The sequence below is a fragment of the Drosophila bipectinata genome, chromosome 3R (assembly GCF_030179905.1).
Source record: "Drosophila bipectinata strain 14024-0381.07 chromosome 3R, DbipHiC1v2, whole genome shotgun sequence".
In the NCBI taxonomy this organism is placed as follows: Eukaryota; Metazoa; Arthropoda; class Insecta; order Diptera; family Drosophilidae; genus Drosophila; species Drosophila bipectinata.
This window is the reverse complement of record NC_091739.1, coordinates 15,348,539-15,366,584: the sequence shown is the minus strand read 5'-3', so window position 1 is coordinate 15,366,584 and position 18,046 is coordinate 15,348,539. Positions and strand designations below refer to the sequence as shown.

Genomic DNA, 18,046 nt, shown 5'->3' with positions numbered 1-18,046 from the left:
GCCACACTGCCTTAAAAAGCTTAATTTTCCTTGATAAATACTACTACACCGTCAATAGGGAAATAATTAAAAATTATTGGAAATAATAGGTTTTTGATTACGTAGATTAAGTATATATTCTCATCTCTTATTATTTAAGGGAAATTTTTTCGATTTTGGCAGTCTGCACAAATTTTGGCGCTGCCATCATGTTATTTGTAAACTTTCAAATGGCGCTTTCGTCCTAGATGGCGCTCAAATATCGGCGTCTCTCAGCTGTTTCATATTTTAGAATCGTACTTTATTTCACACAAACAAAAAATTAACTTGTAACGCTGAATAAAATGCCGGGAGACGCGGAAAATACGAGCACCGACACCACAAATGACCAAATCGACCTGTCTATGTACCGGAAGCTGGTCAAACAGTTTATTGACATGGCAAGTATACAAAAAAGCCGGCTTGGACGCTCTTAATATTGCTTTTGACTTTTAGCGTCGATACTCCACGGCTCTATTCTGGGCGGAAAAAGTTGCCGTGCTCAGCGGACAGGAGCCCCGGGATGTGTACTACGAGGCACAGTGCATGTACCTGCTGGGCGAGTTCCATCGGGCGGCCCACACTATTCAGCACCACAAACTGCAGAAAAACTCTCTTCCCTGCTTTAACCTTCTCCTGGAAAGCCTATACGCGGCCAAGGAGTACGAGGAGGCGGCAACTGCCATCCAGAACGTGGAGGTGGAGGTGATGACCACGTCGCTAATCAACCAGCCCATGGACGCCGGAAGCGGGTGCTATCTGGAAAGCAACAGTGTTTTTGGAGGCGAGGAGAACCACAGGAACGAGCTTCTCGCATCTATTTACCTGATGAAGGGCAAGGTATACGAGGCCTTAGACAATCGAGGAATGGCTATGGACTTCTACGTGAGGGCCTTGCACAAATCCATTTACTGTTTTGAGGCGCTGGAGGCTTTGGTTCAGCACGAAATGCTAATGGCCTGGGAGGGTGAGTATTCACTGTCAATCCTGTTTCTCCAAATAATACGTGAATTTTTTTTTAGAATTCGAGTTGATGCATCATCTGCCTCTAGCCCAACAATCCAGTGAAACAGACGCAAAGTTTATTTTAAAACTCTACGAGTCTCGGTTAAAGAAGTACTATGAGTTGATATCGGCAAGGAATGCGGAAGAGATTTCCCCGATAGTCAATCCGGATGTACTCAAGTTCATAAAGGAATTTACTGCCCGAGTGCAGCAAACCTGTTCCTCGGACATAAATATGCCCAAAGTTGGTGGGCTCAAGGTGCCACTTACGCCCGGCCAGTTTATGTCACCTGCCCAGAAGTGAGTTCTTTATCGGAATTTATTAGAAACCTTTATTAATTTGGTTAATCATGCCTAGAGTTTTGGATGATCTTAAGGCCCCAAGCTTCTCGCTTCAGACAAGTCTGTCCAGAGCCTCCTCCCTTATAGATGCTTCGCACCGCTCCATGTTCGACTCCTCCAGTCGTCGTAAATCGCGTGATTTGGATGTCGACACATTGATTCCTCTGGGGGAATGTCTGAATCGAGTGCAGCGCAGTACAGACATGATGGCAGCCGAGGCGGAAAAGTGTTTCTACGATTGCGATTACAAACTGTGCCTTAAAATATTAAATGAGTATTTAATACCCAAACTGTTTGAAACTCTGAATGTAATCCTTTCCTGTTTTAGGTTACTCAAAGTAGACCCTTTCCACAACAAAGCCTTGACAATCCAGATAGCTTGCTTGGTGGAGAACGGCGACTTCAACCGACTCTTTTATGTGGCTCATAAGCTGGTGGATCGCTATCCTGATAAGGCCATATCCTGGTATGCTGTAGGCTGCTACTACGACATGATTGGCAAGAGCGACCCGGCCCGGCGATACTTAAGCAAGGCCACTTCATTGGATCGACTCTATGGTCCTGCCTGGCTAGCTTATGGCCACAGTTTCGCCAACGAAAATGAGCACGAACAGGCCATGGCTGCCTATTTTAAGGCCACCCAACTGATGCGTGGCTGTCACCTGCCTCTACTCTATATAGGTGTTGAATGTGGACTCACCAAGAACCTGGAACTGGCAGAGAAATTCTTCCTTCAGGCCATGAACATTGCCCCACTGGATGTGTATGTGCTCCATGAGCTAGGTGTAATCAAGTATGAGTATGAGTTCTACGACGGTGCTGCCACAATATTTCAGTGCACTGTGGATATAGTAAAGCAAATGGCTAAAACGAACAATGAGGAGATTTCAGCACGATGGGAGCCGCTTTTTATTAATCTAGGCCATTCCCTGCGCAAGGTTCACAAGTACGAGGAGGCTCTGTACAACTTTCAATACGTAAGTTCCCATTTGGAACCAAAAGTCCATCTGTTAAATTATTTATTCTTTTCAGGCTCTTCTTCTCAAGCCGCAAAGTGCCACCACCTATACTTCAATTGGCTTTATTCACGCCCTGCTAGGCAATCTTGATGCGGCTATCGAAGCTTTCCACAAGAGTTTGGCCCTGAACAGGGACTGCATTGTGACTTCCACTATTTTAAAGAGCTGCATTGAGGACCTCATGGACGACACGGCTACCATAGATGAGATTTGCAGCGCCGCTCTCAAGGACGTGGCCAAAACGATAACGGCCAACAGTAGCCGGGTGCTTAATTCGGATAAATTCAATGGCATGAAACTGAAATTTGAGGAAGAGGAAGAGTACACCAACTCGGACTCCAATATGGTGGTGGAAATGAGCTTCGATACCTAAAGAAACCAAAGGCCAAGACTTTCCGATCATTAGCCGGGCAAATATGTTCCATGCACTTGAACCTAATTCGTGCCCACGTCGGCAAACACAGATGTTTATGCTTCTGAACTGGCTAATGAGCCGGAGTCTTGGGATTTCTAGGCTCTGTTTTTCCCCACCACCACCCACAACTACTCATTTGAAGTCGGCCGCCAAGTGATTATAGAGTTTAGTATTTAAGAAACGCGCAAAAGTCTCATTTGAATCATATTTGCGTGAGGCTGCCAAGAGTGGTTCTACCGACCAAGTTCTCCAAAACAATCAGTCTGTAACTTTAGCATATAGTTTGTATTACTTTGTAATTAAATCTGCTTAGATGTAAACGAGGAATAACATTCCAAATTTGTGAGCACGTAGTTTCAGAAGTTTTTTGAACTTTTTCAATGCCACTTGGCTTTGGTTTATTTGGCGTGATTTCTAAATGAATTATTTAAGAGTTCCGCGTGTGTTTCCACTCCAAAAAGCCGGCAAATTATACCAGAATATCTTCTTCGCCCAGCGAGTGGCATAAATCCATAAAGCTAAGAGGTCGCCGCGATAGTGCTTATCGGTTATCGCTCTGGAGGCGAAGAGAAAATTTAAAATTAAGTGTCGTTAAACTTTTGGATATGCAAACAAACTACTGATACACTTTATGGCAATACACAGGCTACAGAGTAAGCGCCGTCCAAATATTTGTCCACACCATAAGGTGCCATAAAGCGTGAGACAATCCGGCTATGACGTTTACCACTTGGTTGGAGATTCCGCCGAAGGTTTCCGCGTGGAAAACATGTTTATGCATATGAAAGTCGCCGCCACCGGCAGATAAAGGGTCGGGCGTGAACATACCGGGCCATATATAAATCGGTGTCCGAGCTAGAACTCGACACAGTTGAAATCCACCCACATTCAGGGAAACCCAAGCAGCACAGAATGAATCAAAAAGTGTTCCTATTGTTGGCCTCAGCCTTAGCCATTTGCCAGGCATTGCCTTTTGTGTCCTATGACGATGTGGATGATACGGAAGTGGTGGAACTACCGGGAAATGGTCTGGAGGACCCACCGAAACTTGGCCAGGACATCATTGATCTAACACCGTTTGGTGCTGCCCTGTTTGGCAAACCGGATGAGCAGCAAACTGCTGTGCGAGTGGGAAACTTCTCAGATGCCGATGCTGTGAACCCCGAGGAGCTGGGCAACTACCTGGAGGGAGACATGCTGGTGCCCCAAACCGATCTGATAATGAAAAACGGCCTGCCTACCCAATCCTCCCGCTGGCCCAATGGCATTGTGCCCTACGAGATTCGTGGCAACTTCAATTCAAAGGATATGGCCACTATTGAGAACGCCATTGCCGAGTACCATCGCCGCACCTGCATCCGTTTTGTGAGACGCAGCTCGGAGAGGGACTACATTTCCATTCGAGGCGATAACTCTGGCTGCTGGTCGTCAGTGGGTCGTGTTGGTGGCAAGCAGGATGTTAACCTTCAGACCCCGGGATGCCTTAGTCGTCCCGGCACCGCCATGCACGAACTGATGCACGCCCTGGGCTTCCTGCACGAGCAGAACAGGATGGAGAGGGACAACTATGTGGCTATCCAATACAACAATGTCCAGTCCTCAGCGATGAACAACTTTGAGAAGGCCGCCCGGACGGAGGCTTTTGGCGTGCCCTACGACTATGGCAGTGTGATGCACTACTCCAAGAACGCCTTTTCCATTAACGGACAGCCTACTATTATTGCTATGGCAAGTCCCTAACATTCTTTTCTATTAAGGAAAATAATAATCCTTTGTAATCCTCTCGGTTTCAGAAAGCGAATGGCGCTGACAAAATGGGCCAACGAAATGGTTTCTCCGATTTTGATATTGAAAAACTGAACCGCATGTACAACTGTGGAACTGTTGGCTCGGCTCCCTACTCCCCAGCTGCCCCTGCTCCAGCTCCGGCTCCGGCAGGAGGAGCAGCTTCCGGAAGTGGTAACCCCATTGTAGACAGTTTCTTAGGAGGGCTTATCAGCGGCTTGGGACTTGGCGAGGAAGAAAAAAAGGAATAAACTCTGCCCACAGAATCTACTAGCTCATACGGATCATCCATGCTCGAAACTATTTAATGCATCTCACCTAGAAAATATATAGCACAAATATCTGAATCTTGTTATAATAAATGTAGTCTTTAATAATACAATTAATAAATTAGCATGAAATAAAACACAATTCCTGAAAAAATATATTTCTGATCGGATACAATTTGGCAGAGCTATGGCCTCCGGAAGGAACAAAAGTGGGGAAATTGAGAAAACCCACAATTTTATGGGGTTTTCTAAATAGAGTCCAAATTGATACCTATATTCTCCCCAATTCTCACCCGATTCTCAAGCGGAGTACCTTAAACTATTTCTGGATCGATGGGAAAATGTGTAGGGTCCACAGTGATGGCTATATCTTTCCCAATTCTCATCCGATTCTCAAGCGGAGTACCTTAAACGATTTCTGGATCGATTTGCCACCATTCTGCATCAAAATCCCGAGACAAAATATTTTTTAGATTTTTTGTCCGTTTTTCGTGATGAGATCCCTTGGAAATGGGGTTTTCCCCTATAGGGGCCACAGTGATGGCTATATCTTCCCCAATTTTCATCCAATTCTCAAGAGGATTATCTTAAACGATTTCTGGATCGATTTGCCACCATTCTGCATCAAAATCCTGAAACAAAATATTTTTTATATTTTTTGTCCATTTTTCGTGGTGGGATGCCTTGAAAATAGGGTTTTCCCCTATAGGGGCCACAGTGATGGCTATATCTTCCCCAATTTTCATCCGATTCTCAAGCGGAGTATCTTAAACGATTTCTGGATCGATTTGCCACCATTCTGCATCAAAATCCTGAAACAAAATATTTTTTATATTTTTTGTCCATTTTTCGTGGTGGGATGCCTTGGAAATGGGGTTTTCCCCGATAGGGGCCACAGTGATGGCTATATCTTCCCCAATTTTCATCCGATTCTCAAGCGGAGTATCTTAAACGATTTCTGGATCGATTTGCCACCATTCTGCATCAAAATCCTGAAACAAAATATTTTTTATATTTTTTGTCCATTTTTCGTGATGGGATCCCTTGAAAATGGGGTTTTCCCCTATAGGGGCCACAGTGATGGCTATATCTTCCCCAATTTTCATCCGATTCTCAAGCGGAGTATCTTAAACGATTTCTGGATCGATTTGCCACCATTCTGCATCAAAATCTCGAGACAAAATATTTTTTATATTTTTTGTTCATTTTTCGTGATGGGATCCCTTGGAAATGGGGTTTTCCCCTATAGGGGCCACAGTGATGGCTATATCTTCCATAATTTTCATCCGATTCTCAAGCGGATTATCTTAAACAATTTCTGGATCGATTTGCCACCATTCTGCATCAAAATCCTGAGACAAAATATTTTTTATATTTTTTGTCAATTTTTCGTGATGGGATCCCTTGAAAATAGGGTTTTTCCCTATAGGGGCCACAGTGATGGCTATATCTTCCCCAATTTTCATCCGATTCTCAAGCGGAGTATCTTAAACGATTTCTGGATCGATTTGCCACCATTCTGCATCAAAATCTCGAGACAAAATATTTTTTAGATTTTTTGTCCATTTTTCGTGATGGGATCCCTTGAAAATGGGGTTTTCCCCTATAGGGGCCACAGTGATGGCTATGTCTTCCTCAATTCTCAAGCGGAGTCTCAACCCTGAAAAAATTCTGAAAGTCGATAATATAATATAACATAGATAATACTATATAATAGATAATACTACTATTTCTCTAGTGTGTCATACCACTGGAAAACTAGGAGGTGAATAGAAAAGAGTGTTTTCGTGCAGAGCCCTAGGTTAAAGGACAAAATTTGCTATTATTATTTATATTATATTATTATTTATAATATTTTTGACGGTTTGATGTTATGCACATTTTTGGAGATTTAACCAAAAGGAATGACAGTGCCCATTCCAAGAGCCAGGATCCCAGTCAAGTTACATATGTCGCTTGGCGGCAAGAAGGCGAGAGCGTGGCAGGCGGCACTGGCTGATGCTGTGGAGGCGGTACTGCATTTCCGGCTGGGTCACCTTCTCGTAGAGCTTCTTCTTGGCCTCGGTGACCGAGTGAACGAGAACCCCATCGCCACCGTCGTCCATGTTGAAGGCCTCGCCCTCGGCGCACTCGGGACACTGTTGCGTCAGGACGATGTCGTTGAGATCCGTGGGCAGCTCGCATATCTTCTCGATCTGCTTGACCACGTAATCGAAACGTGCATCGTCCTGGCGCTCCATCACATAAACGCTGGCTGTTATGTCTTGGATCCTCTGCTCGAGGAGCCGGCAGAACCGGTTGACATTAACAAGGCTCACGTGGGTGTGGTCGCCGAGGAGCTTTGTCAGGGGGGCGATGTCGATGGAGCACATTTCGCAGATGGTCTCCACGCCCTGGAGTAGATTCTCCAAGCGGGCATCGTTGCTTTCCCGGGTCTTTTGCAAGTCTAGGTTGGATTCCTGCTTGGTGCGCACCTTTCCTTCCAGAGTAGTGATCTGGTCTAGCTGCTCCTGGAGGGTGTTGGTATTGTCCTTTTTCAAAGCCACTATATCCTCGAAGAGTCGGTTTACGGAGTTGTTGAGCAGTGTGATATGGTAGCTCATCTCGTTTGCATAGTTGAAGAACGAATAGTAGAGACTCTCCTGCTGCTGGAACTTCCCGATCACCTCTTCCACATTGTTGGAGTCTGTGTACTCCAGGATCTTCTGCAACACAGAGTTGTATAGATTGATTTTCTTGTTATGCAGCCGCCGGAACTCGTCCCTTCGCTTGTACTCCTTGGGCTGGAGGTCGGCCAGCTCTCGCGCCTTGGATTTGCACTGGAGGAAGGCCGAGTTGTCATCATCGGCGGCCACTTTCCGCATGATGCCCTGCATCTCCACCCGCCGCAGCTCCCTCTCCTTTGCCTCCCTCTTGGCCAAAATATCGATCTTCTCGTACACCTCAATGCACCCGTCGAAGGTGTTCAGGGCGTACTCGATCAAATCGATGAGATACTTCTTGTCGCTGTTCAGCTTGAGCACCATTTTGGTGTAGGAATCGTTGAAGAAGGTGCGGTGGTTGAGGATGCGGATGAGCTGCTCGCGCAAATCCGCGTTGGCCGCCGTGAAGCCACACTCCTGTCTCATGCCCACCTCCAGTGAGTTCTCCAAGATGGTCAGCCTCTTCCGAGCCTTCCGCACATACGCCTGGTGCTGCGAGTCGGGAACTGTCAGGCGATTCAGATTGTAGATCTGCTTGTCCATGCGGCTGATTTCACGGTCCATATTATAGATGGAGGTCTTCAGGGAGTTGATGTTCTCCGAGAGAGTCTCCTGGCACTCAACGTGGCAACGGATGTGCTCCAAGTAACGCTCGTTACCTTTCTGGTGGGTGGATCCACTGGCCACCCAAATCTGGGCCCTCAGGTCGTTCTTCTCCTCCTCCAGCTGGTCTATGGCCGTCTCGTAACTAGCCTCGATGATGGTCTCCTTACGAGACTTGAGCTTGCTAGAAAGGATCTTCTTGTATTCCCGCTGCCGCTTGCCCAGCTCCTTGTGCTTCAGAAGGTACCCCTCAAGGAAGGCTCCCTTGTCGAACTGCACTACTTCATCCATGGCAATGGCGGAACACTATTTCTTGAATTTAACCAACGAAACAAAAGTGTTGGAATTATAAGTGTATTGTGTTTTCTTACAGGAACGTGTTTGTGTTCTGTGTGTCCTAAGGAAAGTGTATGAGTCAAAACTAAAGGGGATATTGATACTAATGATTTGGACTTTCATGGCAGGTGAGACTAATAGATTAGAACAGACTCTTTAGATCTATTCTATAACTTGTCTAGCTTTCTGTTGGTTAGTGAGTTTTAGGGTTGAAGACCGTTTTTCAACCCATAAGGACGAAAACCCCTAATAAAATCATAAACTAGAAACTAAGTATGATGTTTAATTTATTTTGCCGTCTTAACTGAAAGTTGATCTACATGATTCTCCGTATACCGACCCAAAATTCGAATTAAATCGCGACATGAAACCATCTCTTCGATAGCTTCAGAGTATGAAGCTTAGTCAAAAACACATATGTTTTAAATGACCTTCTCGACCTTGAGTTCACACAACTCCTTTTTAACAAAAAAGGATAAAAACCGTCGAGGTCCCTGGGAATAGTGTGACGTGGTGACCCACGGGAATACTAACATTCCGATAAATTTACATGCTCCTCTGCGCGGCCAAAAGACGCGACCGGGGCAGGCGGCACTGGCTGATGCTGTGGAGACGGTACTGGATCTCCGGCTGGGTGACCTTCTCGTAGAGCTTCTTCTTGGCCTCCTTGATGGTGTGCGGGTAGGAGAAGTCACCGCCCTCGTCGATGTTCTGGGCATCCGTCTCGGCGCACTCGGGACACTGCTGGGTCAGGACTATGTCTGAGATGTCGGTGAGTCCTTCGCAATTCTTAACCACCTCCCGGACTACGTAACTCATGGGGTTACCGGCTCGGCGCTCTTCTGCATACACACTTGCCATCACGTTTAGCACCCGGGTCTCCAGGACCTTCAGGAATCGCTTGAGATTCACCAGATTGACGTGAGTGTGGTCGCCCAGAAGGTCATTGAAGGGAGAGGCGTCGATGGCGCAAATTTGACAGACGGCCTCCACGCCCCCGAGAAGATTCTCCAGCTGGGTGGCGTTGCGTTCTCTCACCTCGACAAGGACCATGTTGGATTGCTCCTTTGACCGCACCTGGGTCTCTAGGCTCTCGATCTTCTCGAGCTGTTCCTGCAACGTGTCTTTGTTATCTCGGCGCAGAGCTACTATGTCCGCCATAAGGTGATTCACAGAGTTGTTAAGCATCGTTATGTGGTAGCTCATCTCGGTAGAGTAGTTGAAATAGGAGTAGTAGAGGCTCTCCTGGTTGTTGAACTTGGCAATAACCTCGTCCATTTTGAGGGAGTTCGTGAAGCGGAGTACCTTTCTCAGCACCGAGGTGTAGAGATTGATCTTCTTGCGGTGCATCGTCCGGAACTTCTCCCGCCTCTTGTACTCCTTCGGCTGGAGGTCCGCCAGTTCCCGGGGCTTAGCCTTACAGTTTAAAAAGGAGGCGTTGACGGTGTCGGCAGTTGTTTTCCGCACCACCGCCTGGGCCTCCAAGCGGCGTTGTTCCTTTTCCTTCTTGGTTTGCTTGGCCAGTTTATCGATCTTCTCGTATACGTCGATGCAGTTGTCAAAGGTGCTCACGGCGTACTCGATCATGTCTGTCATATACTTCTTGTCGCTGTTCAGCTTCTGGACCATTTTGGTGTAGGAATCGTTGAAGCTGGTGCGGTAGTTGAGGATCCAGATGAGCTGCTGCCTCAGATTTGCGTTTGTCGCCGCCATGTCACACTCTTGACGCACTGACGTCTCAAGGGCATCCTCCAGAAGGCTCATCTTCTTTCGCACTTGGCCCACATGCACCGTATACCTTTCATCGGGTACAGTATTCTGATTCAAGTGATAGATCTGTTTGGACATTCTTCCGATCTCGCGTTCCACGTTGATGATGGACCTTTTCAGAGAACTGATGTCCACGGCGAGGTTTTCTTGACACTCCACATGGCACCGAATGTTGTCCAGGTAGCGCTGGTCCTCCTTGCGATAAGTGGAGCTATTGGCCACCCAGATCTGAGCCCTCAGATCGTCCTTCTCCTCCTCTAGCTGGTTGTTGGACGTCAGGTAGCTGGCCTCCACGATAAGCTCCTTGCGCGTTGCTAGCTTGGTGGAGAGGATATTCTTGTACTCCCGCTGCCGTCTGCCCAGATCCCTGTGCTTGGCCAGGTAGCTCTCGAAGAACTGACTTTTGTTAAACTTTTCGGTATTGTCCATGGCCAGTGTTCTTCAGTTCCTCCAAAAAGAAAGTGTATATTGTAAGTGTAGTGTTTGTGTGTGTGTTTTTTTTTTATTTTTTGGGATCGTGTACATGGGTGTTTTGTGACTAGTTTGTGTGTGTCTGTCGTGTTGTGTCGAGGGTTGAGTTTATAATAAACTTATTTCCCAAGGCATCCTATTCCAAAGCATGTTAATATTACATATTTTGATATGCTATAGCTACTCCATTTATCCATTAAATTAATGCCTGTTTTATAGTTAGTTATAGACTAGAAAACTTTCATTTAAATAGTTCTTTATTTGCGTGAGTCTCAGAAAAGTGCTCATACTTATGTAAGTACGCCCGTATGTACATCTCATGGTAACAAAAATTTAGTCGATGGTCAAATCTTAGAAAAGAAGTTTTTAAATTGTTTTCGTATTAATGGATTATCGAAATTGAAAATCCTACTGGTGAGATTAGCATAATTCCATCCACGGTAACCTCAACGGAATGGTGGCCTAATCAACCATAGTTAGCAACAAATGACTAGGCCCAAGTTCAGTCCCAATCCCCGTTACCAAATGGATCGTTAAGAAGGCCAAGAAGCTGCTGGTTTCCGCATCTTCCCAACTCTACATAAACCGCTTCGAGGCCAGGAGACGGCAGCGGGGCAGGCGGCATTGGCTGATGCTGTGGAGGCGGTACTGGATCTCCGGCTGGGTGATCTTCTCATAGAGCTTCTTCTTGGACTCCTTGACCGTGTGTGGGTAGGATAGGTCGCCGCCCTCCTCGATGTTCTGGGCATCTGTCTCGGCGCACTCCGGGCACTGCTGGGTCAGGACGATTGCGTCTATGGGCGTCAATGTGTCGCAGATCTTCTCGGCGGTTTTGACCACATAGTCGAGGTCCTTAATATCCTTATCTTCACGCTCCTGGGTATAAACGGAGGCCAGCACCTCATAGACCCGGGTTTCGAGCAGCTTTAGGAAGCGCTTCAGGTTGACCAGGCTGACGTGATTGTGGTCGCCGAGCAGCACCATTAGGGTAGTCTTGTCCAGGTTGCACATCTTACATATGGCTTCCACGCCCTGCAAAAGACTTTCTAGGAGAGCCTCGTTGTTTTCTCTAACTTCCGTCAGCTTCGAGTTGGACTCCTGCTTGGCTGCTGTCAGCGCCTCCAATTTGGCTATCTCCTCGACCTGCCACTGCAGGGAGTTGACATTTTCATTCCTGAGCCTGACGATGTCCCGAAAGAGATGGTTCACCGAGTTGTTCAGCATGGTGACGTGGTAGCTCATCTCGTTGTTGTAGTTGAAGTAGGAGTAGTAGAGGCTCTCCTGCTGCTGGAACTTTTCGATGACCTCGGCCACGTTGCGGGATTCGGTAAACTCCTTGATCTTCTTCAGAATGGAATCGTAGAGGTTAACCTTCTTGCGGTGCATCGTCCGGAACCTTTCCCTGCGCCTGTACTCCTTGGGCTGCAGGTCGGCCAGCACCCTGGGCTTGGCCTTGCACTCGAAAAAGGCCAAAGTATCCCCCTTGGCTACAATTCTCCGCACCAGTCCCTGCATCTCCACCTTGCGTTGTTCCCCCTCCCGCCTGTCGCGCTTAGCCAGCAACTCGTTCTTCTCGAAGATCTCGATGCAGCTGTCATAGGTGGAAAGCGCGTACTCGACCAGGTCGATGAGATACTTCCTTTCAGAGTCCAGCTTCCTTATCATTTTGGTATAAGAGTCGTTGAAAAAGGAACGGGTGTTCAGGGTGAAAATGAGCTGTTCCCGCAGTTTCGCATTCTGGGCCGTGAAGGCGCCCTCCATGCGCACACCCACCTCCAGGCTGTTTTCCAGAAGACTCAATTTCTTCCGCTTGTGCTGAACCTCGGCAACATACCGGTCATCAGGCATTGTCTTCAGACTGAGATTGAACAACTGCTTGTTCATACGACCGATCTGCATCTCCATATTGGCAATGGAGGTCTTCAGCGAACCGATGTCGTCGGCGAGATTCTCCTGGCACTCGACATGGCAGCGGATAAGCTTCAGGAAGCGCTCGTTTTCCTTTTTGTAGGGCCTGCCGCCGGCCACCCAGATCTGGGCCCTCAGTTCGTCCTTCTCCTCCTCCAACTGGTTGTTGGCCTGCTTGTAGCTGGCCGCCACGATGAGCTCCTTGCGAGACATCACCTTGCCGAACAGGAGATTCCGATACTCGCGCTGTCTTTTGGCTAGCTCCTTGGTCCTGACCATGTAACTCTCGAGGAAATCATGTTTGGGAAACTTTGTGATGTCATCGTCCATGATGGCACTACTCTATTCCTTCCAGTTTCCAAAGGATATGTTTAAAGTGGAATATGTGTTTAAGTTTAGTTTAGGGGGAGTGTTATGTATTGAGTTGTGTGTTTCTTGGAAGTGTCTGATAGTCTGAGGAACTTGAATGGATCTATGTATGTATGAAGTATAGTGCAAAGAATAATGATTAGGGAACTTTTTGTTCTATTTCATAAGAAATTTTTAGAAAATACTCAATAAAAAACCTTTAATTCATATAAAACATTTTTTTTTATTTTTACATCCAATAACTTTTATAATTTTTTCGGGAATACTTTGTGATCTGCATTCTTGTTTTATGGAAACATAAATTTGGCGGTTAATTTAAATATTTTTTTTTTGCATACTAATGCATGCCGCAAAAGTCAAAACCCTGTTCCGAAATAGACTATAGTGTTGTCCAAAAATATATACATAGAAATCCTTTAAAAAATCCTTAAAAATCCACCTCAAGGCAACCTATTTGACAGCCTCGGGAGAATCATCAGAAAAGAAAAGGAAACAGAATTGCTGGGTTGGCCACCGAAGCAGGAGGACCCGGTGACCAAGCCGGAGATTAGGCGTTGCGCTTGGCGGCCAGAAGACGAGAGTGGGGCAGGCGGCACTGGCTGATGCTGTGGAGACGGTACTGGATCTCCGGCTGGGTGACCTTCTCGTAGATCTTCTTCTTGGCCTCCTTGATGGTGTTCGGATAGGAGATGTCTCCGCCTTCGTCGATGTTCTGGGCGTCTGTTTCGGCGCACTCCGCGCACTGTTGAGTGATCATTATGTCATCCAGAGGAGTAAGGTATTCGCACACTTTGTACACCTCCCTCACAACGAAAGAGCGATTCTTCGCTTCCCGCTCCGTGGTGTAGACACTGGCCACCAGATTGTAGACCCGCGTCTCGAGCAGCTTCAGGAAACGCTGAAGGTTGACCAGGTTGATGTGGGCGTGGCTGCCCAGCAACGGGGTCAGAGGAGAGCGGTCCATCCGGCACATGTCGCAAATGTTCTCCACGCCCTGAAGCAACCCCTCCATCTTGCTATCGTTCTGCTCCCGCATCGTCTGGATACCCATGTTTTCCTCCTCCTGATTTTGCACCTCGCTCTCCAGGGAGGCAATCTCGTCCAGCTGGTTTTGCAGTGTGTCGTTCTTTTCATTCCTTAGATCGACTATGTCCTTGTACAGGTGATTGACGGAGTGGTTGAGCAAAGTCACGTGGTAGCTCATCTCATTGTTGTAATTGAAGTAGGAATAGTAGAGGCTCTCCTGGTCGTTGAACTTTTCAATGACCTCGTCGACCTTCTTGGAGTTTGTGAACTCTTTGATCTTTCGAAGGATCGAGCTGTACAAATCGACCTTCTTGCGGTTCTTCTCACGGAACTTCTCCCGTCGCTTGTACTCCTTGGGCTGGAGATCGGCCAGTTCCCGGCCCTTACCCTTGCACGTAATGAAGGCCGAGGTGTCATTGTCGGCGGCCATGTTGCGGTGAACCGCCTGCACCTCTAGGCGGGCGTTCAACCCCTCTCGAGCGTTCCTCTTCCGCAACATTTCGAACTTCTCATAGACCTCGATGCAGCCGTCGAAGGTGGTGAGGGCGTATTCGATCAAGTCGAGCATGTACTTCTTGTCGCTGTTCAGCTTCTTCACCAGCTTGCTGAAAGATTGGTTGAAGAAAGTACGGATGTTGAGAATACAGATAAGCTTCTCCCTGAGCGCGGCGTTCAGAGCCGTGAAGGCGCCCTCCTGGCGCACTCCCACCTCCAGGTTGTTGTTCAGGATCTCCATCCGCTTGCGCTGCTTAAAGACATAGGCCATGCGCCGGTCGTCGGGCGTGGTCTGCAGATTCAGGCTATATAACAGGCGGGCCATGCGGCCGATCTGAACTTCCATGTTGGTGATCGATGTCTTCATGAACTGAATGTCCTCATAGAGGTTCTCCTGGCACTCCACGTGGCAACGAATCTGGGCCAGAAAACGGTTATTGATCTTTTTATAGCATGTACTGTTGGCCACAAAGATCTTGGCCTTCAGTTCGTCCTTCTCCTCCTTCAACTGCTCAATCGACCTCACATAGCTGGCATCGACGATGGCATCGTTCCGGGTCTGCAACTTGGTGGTCACAATATTCACGTAAGCCCGCTGCCGTCTTCCCAGCTCCTTGTGCTTCAGCAGGCAGCTCTCCAGGAAGGGGAATTTGTCGAACTTTTCGATCTCATCATCCATGGTGTTCTCTCAAGCGAAAGAAAATTTTGTACCCAGGTTTTGTGTTCTTTGGATATGAATATTGTTTCGGCAAGTGTCTAGAATAGATTCTATAGAATCTATATCAAAATTGGCATATATTTTGGGTGAAGCTGTTCTCAAGGCAAGAGTGATCCAAATTAGTATTTCAAATGTTTGAATCAAAAATGGTTGAAAGCTCAATCAGGTTCGAATTATACTCTTTTCGAATTATACTCCCCCTTTTACCATATATGAAAAAAAAATCACATTGGAATTTTTACAAAGAATTGTAATTTAATCGGTAAATTTTAAAACATTTTAGAATTGCCTTCATATAACTTCATACAAAAATCTGAAACATCCCATATAGAAGTCACTGCTGAGAAATGCCAGAACTCTCTAATGCGTTAAAGATTTTGAAGGTTGACCAAATGTAGGCGGCCTTGCGGAGGTCGTTGCAGAGGGCAAACTTGTTGGCCACCTGCTTGATTCCACGGGCCGCCGATTCCATTACAGTTTGGAGAGCCGCATCCACAATATCCGCCTCAGTGGTGCACTCGCGCATCTTCTTTAGCTTCTTGTTGGGCTTGATCTCGGGCTGAGGATGGAGAATCTTAGTTTAAGTTCTTTGAGGATCTTACGAATAACTCACGAATTCTCCATCGCCACATTCGTTGAGCGACTGATTGATGGAGTTGAGAGTCTCCTTGATAAGTTCCGAGGTAGTCTTGGAGTTCATCTTGCCATAGGACACATGGTTGATGTTCTTCAGGTACTCAAAGTAGGAAACTGTTACCCCGCCAGCATTGCAGTAGAGGTCTGGCACCAGCAGCGCTCCCTTCTCCAGCAGGACTTTCTCCGCCGCTGGTGTCGTGGGTCCGTTGGCGCCCTCTAGGATCAGCTTGGCCTTGACGTTGCTGGCGTTCTCGGTGGTGAGTACTTTCTGGGTGGCACACGGCAGGAGAATCTCGCATTCGGCGGTCAACAGATCTTCGGTAGTCTCCTCGGCCTTAGGATATCCCTTAATGGACTTCATTTCAGCCACATAGTCGAAGAGGTCCTGTGGGGATTAGATGGTATATTAAACTCAGTCGTTTTCGAAAAAGTCCACCTACTTCAATGTCAATGCCATCGTTATTCTTTATCGAAACATCAAACTCCTTAATCCCAATCACCTTGGCACCAGCTTCGTGCACAAACTTGGCCGCGAAGGAACCTACATTCCCGAATCCCTGGACAATGCATCGCTTGTCCTTCCACCCCGTCTTAAAACCTATCAGATCCATCCACTCTTTGTCCTGAACAAATAGATCGCCGGACTTCCAAACGCCCCTGCCTGTGGCCGAATGGCGACCATTAATCCCGCCCACGTGGACCGGTTTCCCGGTCACAATGGCCAATGCGTTAATGTCCTTGTAGCCGAAGGTTTTCGAGTATTGATCGACGATCCAGCTCATTTCCCTTGGACCGGTGTTCACGTCCGGAGCCGGCACATCGATGCCCGGCCCGATCATGTTGCGCTTCAGCAGCTCCATGGTGTAGCGACGGGTGATCGTTTGCAGCTCGGATACGGCATACTTCTTGGGGTCCATTCGGATGCCGCCCTTGGATCCGCCATAGGGAAGGTTGACACACGCGCACTTAAAGGTCATGATCGCGGCCAGGGCCTTCACCTCACTCTCGTCCACATCCATGGCAAAGCGAATCCCTGTGGAAAGTATTACCATTTGAGATCGAAAGCCAGAATCACAAAATCAATTAAAAATACCGCCTTTGAGAGGCAACCGATGGCGGACGTGGTGGGCCCGGTAGCCAGTGACGATCTCATAGTTGCCATCTTGACGAATGATGGGAAAGTTGACCTCCACCGAGGTGGAGACGCTTCCTATGAGGTTCAGAATGGCACTGACTCGGGCCTTGCGCTCCTCCGGCTTCATGTGCGTGTACTTCTCCATGCTCTCGATCAGCGACGGTTCCATGGCCTGGGCCGCTTTGTGATAGTAGTAGAGCACCATGGCTGAGAACTCCGGATCCTTGTCCGTCTCCACCTTCTTCAGGTGTTCCGGCATTTTGTGTTCCCAGCGGACCATCATAGGACCACAAGGACGCACAAGGCTTCGCATTCCAAAGAAACTCTTCGTCATGAGCCTCAACATAATGGAACCGCAGAAGATGTTATGTTTTTGGTTCTTTTAATTTTGGAGCCCCAAAGTATATTTTTTAGATTTTAAAGATTTTAAATTTGTTGATACTATTTCGGAAATGTTACACATTAGTCAAAGACGGGTTTGTTAGATTGATTGCGATACTGAGTTTTCAAATTGACGTTTCTTTTTATTGTTTGTATCATTAGCAATGTTAATCGATAACTCTAGATTAAAACGTACGCTCTGTATAAATACAATAGTTTAGAATTGCTCTACAAAATGTATGTGGTTTTTTCTTTTTTTTAGATCGTAACTTTACGTAATACGTGGCTAAGCATCTAGGAGCTAGACTTAAGTAGTTAATAGACATACAAATACACATCAACGCGCTTAACACCTAACTATGGTAGTCTATAGAGTCTAGGTCCTACAAGTACGCCTAGGGGCTAAAACAAGGAGTTCACAAGGAGTGTCCTGTCGTCGTTCTACGTTTAAAACTTTTGGGATCGCACGGAAGCGCACAAGATGGGTTGCGAGTTGCGGGAAAAGATTAAAAAAAAGTCGTGGCTTGGAAGTTGGAAAACTTAGTTGTACCAGTAGCACAGATTACACAGATTATACAATATAAATACTAGAGACCTACTTATAACATCTTCATCAGCCTGCCTTCCATATATACATGCATGA

General features: G+C 47.0%; 7 protein-coding genes across 7 annotated transcripts; 2 read left to right on the top strand and 5 right to left on the bottom strand.

Annotated features, from left to right (window-relative positions):
- Positions 1–215: 215 nt before the first annotated feature.
- On the top strand, positions 216–3,152 carry Cdc16 (cell division cycle protein 16). The gene is made up of 6 exons (XM_017248211.3): positions 216–419; positions 475–985; positions 1,041–1,323; positions 1,382–1,639; positions 1,694–2,342; positions 2,398–3,152. Exons 1-6 carry the CDS (start codon positions 324–326, stop codon positions 2,755–2,757), a joined length of 2,157 nt encoding a protein of 718 aa, XP_017103700.2. The 5' UTR covers positions 216–323; the 3' UTR covers positions 2,758–3,152.
- A 105-nt stretch (positions 3,153–3,257) lies between these two features.
- Positions 3,258–4,985, top strand: LOC108129911 (hatching enzyme 1.2). Its single transcript, XM_017248212.3, has 2 exons — positions 3,258–4,527; positions 4,593–4,985. The coding sequence occupies exons 1-2, from the start codon at positions 3,712–3,714 to the stop codon at positions 4,833–4,835; spliced, it is 1,059 nt and encodes a 352-aa protein (XP_017103701.2). The 5' UTR covers positions 3,258–3,711; the 3' UTR covers positions 4,836–4,985.
- A 1,710-nt stretch (positions 4,986–6,695) lies between these two features.
- Positions 6,696–8,586, bottom strand: LOC108129348 (coiled-coil domain-containing protein 63). Its single transcript, XM_017247317.3, has one exon. It carries the CDS (start codon positions 8,447–8,449, stop codon positions 6,797–6,799), a length of 1,653 nt encoding a protein of 550 aa, XP_017102806.2. The 5' UTR covers positions 8,450–8,586; the 3' UTR covers positions 6,696–6,796.
- A 188-nt stretch (positions 8,587–8,774) lies between these two features.
- On the bottom strand, positions 8,775–10,693 carry LOC108129615 (coiled-coil domain-containing protein 63-like). Its single transcript, XM_017247751.3, has one exon. It carries the CDS (start codon positions 10,691–10,693, stop codon positions 9,041–9,043), a length of 1,653 nt encoding a protein of 550 aa, XP_017103240.2. The 3' UTR covers positions 8,775–9,040.
- Positions 10,677–13,117, bottom strand: LOC108129612 (coiled-coil domain-containing protein 63-like). The gene has a single exon (XM_017247749.3). It carries the CDS (start codon positions 12,971–12,973, stop codon positions 11,312–11,314), a length of 1,662 nt encoding a protein of 553 aa, XP_017103238.2. The 5' UTR covers positions 12,974–13,117; the 3' UTR covers positions 10,677–11,311.
- Positions 13,118–13,240: 123 nt separating this feature from the next.
- LOC108129613 (outer dynein arm-docking complex subunit 1-like) lies at positions 13,241–15,349 on the bottom strand. Its single transcript, XM_017247750.3, has one exon. It carries the CDS (start codon positions 15,210–15,212, stop codon positions 13,560–13,562), a length of 1,653 nt encoding a protein of 550 aa, XP_017103239.2. The 5' UTR covers positions 15,213–15,349; the 3' UTR covers positions 13,241–13,559.
- Positions 15,350–15,475: 126 nt separating this feature from the next.
- bb8 (big bubble 8) lies at positions 15,476–17,508 on the bottom strand. The gene is made up of 4 exons (XM_017247752.3): positions 16,981–17,508; positions 16,328–16,920; positions 15,865–16,272; positions 15,476–15,810 (listed from the first exon to the last, which is right to left on the bottom strand). Exons 1-4 carry the CDS (start codon positions 17,366–17,368, stop codon positions 15,586–15,588), a joined length of 1,614 nt encoding a protein of 537 aa, XP_017103241.2. The 5' UTR covers positions 17,369–17,508; the 3' UTR covers positions 15,476–15,585.
- Positions 17,509–18,046: the final 538 nt, after the last annotated feature.